The sequence below is a fragment of the Pediculus humanus genome, genomic scaffold, assembly GCF_000006295.1.
Source record: "Pediculus humanus corporis 1103172107744 genomic scaffold, whole genome shotgun sequence".
NCBI lineage: Eukaryota > Metazoa > Arthropoda > Insecta > Psocodea > Pediculidae > Pediculus > Pediculus humanus.
This window is the reverse complement of record NW_002987345.1, coordinates 46622-54380: the sequence shown is the minus strand read 5'-3', so window position 1 is coordinate 54380 and position 7759 is coordinate 46622. Positions and strand designations below refer to the sequence as shown.

Sequence of the window (7759 nt, the reverse complement as noted above, 5' to 3'; positions counted from 1 at the left end):
AAAAAAAGTAAACCTCTTTCATTATGAATGAAGACAGCCATATTTGGCCAACATTGTAAATCATTAAAATCAATCTCATTTCTAAGGGCTTACGATATTTCATGAATTTCGGTCCGAAAAATGCAATTGCATAATATAAAAAAAAAACTGACAATAGAGGAATGGGAGATTTTGTAAAAAGCCATTGAGAAGTCCGTGGGTCTAAAAAAAAAAAAAAAAAAAAAAAACTTTTAAACACTTCTCGTCCGTATGATATTTTACCATCGTCTCAACGACGCATTGTATTTAATAATATTGTTTCTTACCGGTTTCACCTAAATAACTTCTTAAAAATTCATTTAACTTTTCTTCGTAATATTTATAAATATCGGAAAAATTATCAATTTTTATAACGTTCATTTTGTTTAAAAAAAAAAAAAAAAAAGTTTATAACAAAAGGAAAGTTAATTGAGATTTACATTCACACGATTTAAACTCACATAAAATCTTATCATTTTACGTAGGCAGTTTGTTGTGAATATAAAATTTTATCAACCAATAAAAATCCGTTAAATATTTTTAAAATTCAAAAAAGGCCCAAAAACTTCCCCGCGAAAATTCATCCCTACTGGAAGGCTCTGACCAAAACATCAATAATAAAGGTTCAAAGGGGGTAAAGATGTTAAATTTTTTTATTTTATTTTTATTGATAGTAAATCATTGTTATTCGTTAACATTGGGTATCACAACTGAAAAATCATGCGGATGTTACGATGCATGTACAAAAAATTTTACAAATAATTCTGTTAAAGATGTAAGTAATTATTTAATTTTTTGTCCATGACTATAAGTAATCATTAATGAACTGACTCCACGCAGATTTATTGATCTTTACCTGGATATTTTGGAAATAATATTTATAATATATCCATTTAAAACAACTTTTTCATAGTTTATTGTAAAAATTGTACTTATGATATCACATTTAAAACCATTCAAAACAATTTTATTTTAAAATTATGATGTAATTTTATTTTTATTTTATGTTTAACCCATAATAAAAATTAGTTTTTTTTTATTTAGTTTATTTTACTCGACAATTAAAAATTTTTATCAATGTCATTTCAGTTGCAAAAAATAGAAGCTTGTCAAAGAGGTTGCAGGTTTTATTTACTGATACTTCATACTTCACATGAAAAAAATACAGTAAAAAATTTTACAAATGCTAAATACGGTTGCCATCTTTGTAAGTATTGATTGATTAAAGTATAAGCAACAATTTTTTTTCTCTTTCTTTTTAAAAATGATTTACCAAGTCGATGATTATCTTAAATAAATAAATCATTTACATTAAAATTAAAAATGGTTAATTAAATGTAAAAAATGTAAAAAAATTTATTAAATTTTTTTAAGCATGCTCGGAAAGTTACAATAATCCAGCAGAAATTTCTCCATGCAATTTCGGTTGTGCTGCATTAGAAACGGCAAGGACTTTATGTACTTCTGGCGATAAACCTTTGGCTCAAGTTAGTTATTCACTTGTTATTGAAGAATCTGATGTACTGATACATCCAGGTATGTTTATTTCGAATTAAAAAAATGTTTTTCTACCTAAACATATTAAATCAATCATTTAAAAAAAAAAAAAAAATTTTTTTTTTTTTTTAGGGGAGCCAGATCCAGATGATGTTCTCACAGATCCTGGTCTTCGTAAACAATTTGAAAAAACATTAGAAGCTCTTCTCGATGCTAAACAAAAACTACCTGAAATACATTTCAGAAATTTACCTATAAAAAATAAAGAAGCCATTACTGAATATTCACACATACATTTTAAATGTCCAAGATTTTACGGTCTCGATTCGAAATTTGAATTTCGCAATGGTAAAGTCGTTGTAGGAGATATTTACCTATTCGGTGGAGTTTTCCTTTTCGTACTCGTTTGTTTTCTTCTCGGTCATTATTTCGAATCGAAAGCTTTCGTGAAATCGAATCCAGATAATTCTACGGGAGATTTAAATAAATCTAAAATTGATAGATACGATGAAACGGAACCTTTTCTCAAAGTCGACATTGACGATCAAATCGATTTACTCATAGAAAAACATTTGCAACCTGGTTATTATTATCGTTCTAAATTTAACCGTCAACCTTATCCCCCGCCTCCACCTCCTCCCCCACCACCGCCACATAAATCTAATTTTAACGATGTGAATTTGGGTTATCACGATAATGGAAAATATAAATCTCCTCCACCATATGAAAATTATCCAGAAATGTAATTTTAAATTGATATAAAATATTCCGAATTAATGAATTCATTTTCGTATTAATTTTTTATGTAAAAATAAATACGCATAAAAAATGTAAATAAAAAAAAAAATAATAATAATAATAATAAATACAAATATTTAAATTTAATTTTTATCGAAAAAAAAAAAAAAACATTTGCTTTAAATAATTTATTAATGATTGAGCACAAACACACACACACACACACGATATATATCGTTGCATGATTTTATTACATTTATTAATTATTATTAATTATTAAATTATGTACAGCTTTTTATGAAATTTTCGATCCCTATTTATATATATATTATTTATTTATTTATTTATTTATTGTACGATTATAATACTAATTATGTAGTTAAAAATTAATATCGTCTACAAAAAAATTTATCTATAAATTAATCGAACAGTAGACGATATTATTATTATTATTATTATTTATTAATTAATATTCGTATTTTAATTAGATTTAAATAATAAATTTTACATAAATATTAATAATAATAATAATAATAATAATAATAATAACTCGGTGTTGTCAATAACACACACTCAATTTATTTTGTCAATTGTAATAATATTTATAAATTATTATTATTATCATCAAGTGTTTTTCAAACGTGATATTATTTGTGTAATTTATTTAATTTAATTAATTAATTAATTTATTTATTAATGATATCTAGTCACTTTTTATTTATTTATTTATTTATTTAAATGTTTATTAATATAAATTTTTATTTTTAAATTAAATTTTTTTTTTTTTTTTTTTTATATGTATGTATATTAAATTTAAATAATAATAATAATAAAAAAAAAATTCAGAATACGTTTCGTGATATTTACAAGAAAAAGAAGAAGAAATTGATTCCGTTTGAGATTGACATTTTTTAAAACCGATTTAAGGCCAAAATAAATATGGATCGCTTTTTCTAACTTGTAATTTTTTCACTTGAGCATAAATTTTCAATGCGGGTCCTAATTTCAATTTAAAATCGCTCAATACGTCGTAACGTGTTAACAATAACAAAACCCTTCCGTCGATTTCCTACAAAAAATAAATTCATATATAAATAAATAAATAAATTCGTGGGAAATGAGAAACAAAAAAAACATGGACGTCATTTACTTGATCCCGAAATACGTTGGCTTCTTCCGGAAGTATATATTTGAGAAAATACGAATAAACTTCTTCGCACGACCAATTCGTACAATCCGGTATCGTTTCGTCTATTCCTTCTCCATTTTCCTCTTCGTTTATCACATTCGTTTCCGGTTTGATTTCCTCTTTTTTTTCTTCTTCTTCTTCGATTTTTATCGTTCCCTCAGGTTCAGGACTCGTTCTTTGCGAGGAGTCGTTTGAAGTCGTCACTTCTTGAGATCCTGCGCAACAAATGTTATAAATCGAAACCGTAAAATACAAAACAAGGATTTTATAAAATAAATAAATAAATTTTATTTTGATCTTTACCCTCTCCAAAATCTTCTTTCTCGTATTTTACACCATCGCTGAACACTCTTGAACATTTATTGCAAAACCATTTTTGATTCGATTTTGATTTTTTAACGTTTGCACAAGTTAAATGATAGGCATCGTCACACAAACCGCACACGATGAGATCCTGTAAATTAAGGTTTCTAATCAATATAAAACGTTCTATGACAAAGAAAAACAAAAAAAGACACCAACGGTTGTCTTGAGTAAGACAAACCCTTGATTTTCACACAACAACCAACCATTCGAATCAAAAGAATATCTATCAATAATAATGATAATAAATATAATTACCCCGTCGCTGAATTTATTTTTACATGTTGAACAATTTTTACAATCTCTGCATTGCCATTTAGACAATTTAAATCTCGTCCATTGTTCCGTGTCTTGTATGCAAGTCACGTGAGCTTTTTTACCGCAAAAATGACAAGATGTCCACCTATCGAGATTTCTACTTGATTTAAAATCTATGTTAAAAGAACATATTTTACATAAATTAACCCCTTCGGAAATTTCACATTCTTCGCTTTCTTCTTCTTCTTCTTCTTCTTCCTCTTCTTCCTCTTCCTGTACTACTGATTCTCCTTTTATATCGATTGTTGTTGTTGTTGTTGATGTCGTTTGTTGTAATTTTAATTCAGCCGTTGAACTTCGAGTCGTGTGTTGTTTCGACGTGGACGGAGTTATTTTTTTCCCCGATATTTTACCTAAAACAAACCCGAAACGATTTTAAATAACAAACAAACAAACAAACAAACAAACGAACAAACAAAAATAATACAAAACATTAAAACTTTCTCCTACGAAATTCACAACTCAACTGAATCGATATTTAAAATGAAAAAAAAAAAAAAAAAATAACGACTTTTTTTTCGAACGAAATTTCAAATTTTTTTTTTTTTCCCCCGTAACGGTCACGTGATATTAAAATCCTTCGATTCGGAGCCAAGTTTTAAATGATTTGTCAAACGCATAAGCGAAACATAAGCGAAAAAATTTTTTTTAAATTTTAAATCCTTTTTACGGCGAAAAAAAACAAACGTCATCGACTCTTAAATCATCGAGAGAGAAAAAAAAAACTCGCGATAATATTTTTAAATAAAAAAACTTTTTTCTCGCCGATTGAAAACTATCAAAAAAAAAAAATAAATAAATAAATAAATAAAACCCGGTAAAAATTATTATTATTATAAAAATCAATTAAATAATAATAATAATAATTCTCCGGTAATAATACTAATAATAATAATAATAATAAACTCAATTTTTTCTTTAATACCATTTTTCTTTGACTAATAACAACAACATGCAATTTTTAAATTTTATTAATAAACAAACAAACAACAAACAAACAAACTTTAATAATCGATTAAAATTAAATTTAATTTTAAAAAAAAAAAAAGCGCTCAAATCCGAATTAAAACTATTTAAAAAATAAATAAATTTTGAAAATTACGAATCGATATATGTATAAAAAAAAAAAAAAATGGCGTATCATCAGATTTAAATTATAAATCTTCAGGTTCATTAATTAAATTTTTTTTTTTTACCTTAAAATACAAACGAATAATTATATTTAAATATTTAAACGCGTATTAATAATAATAATAATGATAATGATGTATAAAATTTCCTTTTTTTTTTAATAAAATTGTCAATAAAAATAAATTATAGAATTTTTTTATACTTAAAAATTTTTAAATATTTTTAACGTCGCTTGACCTTATTTTTTTTTTTTTTTTTTTTTTTACTATTTAAATTTATTTAAATTTTTATATATTTACTGTATATACTGATAATGATAATATATATTTATTTATTAATAAAAAAAAAAAATTAAAGTTGAAAAAACTTTTTTTTACTGTACATGAAAAATCCTACCAAAACCCACACACATAAGTTAATAATTATAAATAAATTTTAATTTTTTTTTTTTTTTAAATTTTAAATAATTATTTAATAAATCTCTCATTTTATTCAAAATTACTTTTTTTTTCAATTAAAAAAATGTTGTATTCATCATTATTATTATTATTATGTTAATAATGATGGCGCTTGAGTTTGAAAGTTGATATCATATGTTTAATAAAAGTAAAATGAATTTTATTAAAAAAAAAATTTTTTAAAGTAAAAATTTCAGGTCAAAGAAATTAACTTAACCTCAATAGGTTAAAAATTTATTATTTGTTACCTTTAAACTATAATTATCAATTGATTTGATTAAAATTATGTTAAAATATATATGTTTTTATTATTATTATTCGATAAAATGATATTGATTTGAATTTTGTCATATTGTAACTTTACTCTCGACAAAATCAAAAATTAAAAAAAGTTAAAAAAGAAAATAGTTAGTTTTACCTTCAGTTGGTGTTGACATTTTCAAATGTTTTTTATAAATCCCTCTGACTTTTCCTGGCGACAAAACAGCTCCCTGTCTTTTTTCTTTAAGTTTTTTAGGTTTTGGATTATCCGAAGGATCGAAAACAATTTTTTGAAATCTTTTTCTTCTGCTTGTTTCTCTACTGGGTGACACTTCACTTTTATCATTATCTATTGATTGATTACCTAATTTTGATGATCTTCTAGATGATTTCGAATAAGTTCTACTCGTTGATTTATTCCCAGATGATGAATGCTTATCTGATAATGCTGATGAACTTGTGCTGCTCAATTTGCTAGAACTTGGAGATGAATGCCTGGATAGGGATGAATACTTTCGAATAGGGCTTTTTGACTTTTCTTTAACTTTTTCAATTGAATTTTGTGTCACTTCTGAGAGAGTCGATGACAATGAGTTTTGATCACCTGTAGGATATCCTAAACAATAATTTCCATTTTCAAATTTGACCAAATTCCCATTTTTAACTTCTTTCTGTAAGATTTCTTTAAAACAAGTTTTAGTTATGGCTTTCCTATGTTTTGTATCTAAATGTTCGTATAACTCTTGCATTGGAATTCCAACGTCTAAATAATCAGGTTCTTCGACAATTAATTGTGCTAATGCACCAGCAACTAAGTCACTTATGGACTCATAAATGGATGAACTTTCTTCTTGAGTTGTGGGCGAAACAGTTTTTGCGGCAGCATTTCGATGATTCGCAGCATTTCTGTAGCTGTAATTTCCTTTAAATTCAACTTTTAAAACTGTACCGTCTTTGGAAAGCGCTTCCAAATATTCAATTATTGCATTTTTAGGAAATTCGTACTTTTTCGAGACGTAAGAAACGATTCTAAAAGCGTCGGGCCTCGATTTTCTCGACCGGAGTTTGTCAATCGCCTCGAGTATGTGATGCTTATTCAAACCGTTGGCCATTTTCAAACGATACAAACTAAAAAACAATTATTTAAGACATCCGATATTTTTTCGGGCGAAAAATACTGTCAACATGTTCACAACTCATAACACCATCCGAAATTCGAAATTATTATTTGCGCATGCGCGAAAAAGTGGAGCATCTTAAAAGTCTAATAGTCAATCGGTATATCATAACGATTTTTCAAATTCGCTTCTAAATTATTTTCAATTACGTTTTTCATTTACTTTTTTAACCCTGTGAATATTCAATAAAAAGATTATCTTAATCCGATTCCGATTTTCATTTGTTATTTAAAATAATTTAAAACAAATGAAAAATAAAATTTAATGTCCGTGGTATAGGCAACAGTTGTAATGGCTGCCCTGGTTAAACAATCAGTCGGAAGATTGAATTAAAAATTTTTTTTTTTTTTATTAATTCATGAGTCATTTTTATATACTTTAACAAAACAATCACAGTGCATCACGTTTTTTACACTTTTTATTATTTATTTATTTTTTACAAATAACCACAACTTTTTAATTATCTTATATTTTATTCGTACAAAAAAAAAAAAAAAGTTATAATTTTCAGGTTTGAAAAACTTGCCGTAAATTCGGGTCATTAACTCGAACCAAGTTCTGAAGGTTTTTGAGCCTTGAATAAAAAAAAAAAAAAAAAAAAAAAAAAA

The 7759-nt window shown here is 25.6% G+C and overlaps 3 protein-coding genes across 3 annotated transcripts in view; 1 reads left to right on the top strand and 2 right to left on the bottom strand.

Annotated features, from left to right (window-relative positions):
- Window positions 1-399, bottom strand: part of Phum_PHUM336650 (elongation of very long chain fatty acids protein, putative) — a gene marked incomplete at both ends in the record, with an annotated part of 1469 nt that extends 1070 nt beyond the window's left edge. Inside the window, 2 exons of the mRNA XM_002427654.1 lie at window positions 14-201; window positions 306-399. Of these exons, the coding sequence (XP_002427699.1) occupies window positions 14-201; window positions 306-399 (282 nt within the window). The remainder of the gene's footprint in view (window positions 1-13; window positions 202-305) is intronic.
- A 259-nt stretch (window positions 400-658) lies between these two features.
- Phum_PHUM336640 (uncharacterized protein) lies at window positions 659-2261 on the top strand (the record flags this gene model as incomplete). The annotated part of the gene is made up of 4 exons (XM_002427653.1): window positions 659-793; window positions 1108-1229; window positions 1406-1554; window positions 1657-2261. 4 exons carry the CDS (start codon window positions 659-661, stop codon window positions 2259-2261), a joined length of 1011 nt encoding a protein of 336 aa, XP_002427698.1.
- Window positions 2262-3175: 914 nt separating this feature from the next.
- Window positions 3176-7085, bottom strand: Phum_PHUM336630 (uncharacterized protein; the record flags this gene model as incomplete). Its single annotated transcript, XM_002427652.1, has 5 exons — window positions 3176-3322; window positions 3404-3657; window positions 3746-3896; window positions 4064-4476; window positions 6131-7085. The coding sequence occupies 5 exons, from the start codon at window positions 7083-7085 to the stop codon at window positions 3176-3178; spliced, it is 1920 nt and encodes a 639-aa protein (XP_002427697.1).
- Window positions 7086-7759: the final 674 nt, after the last annotated feature.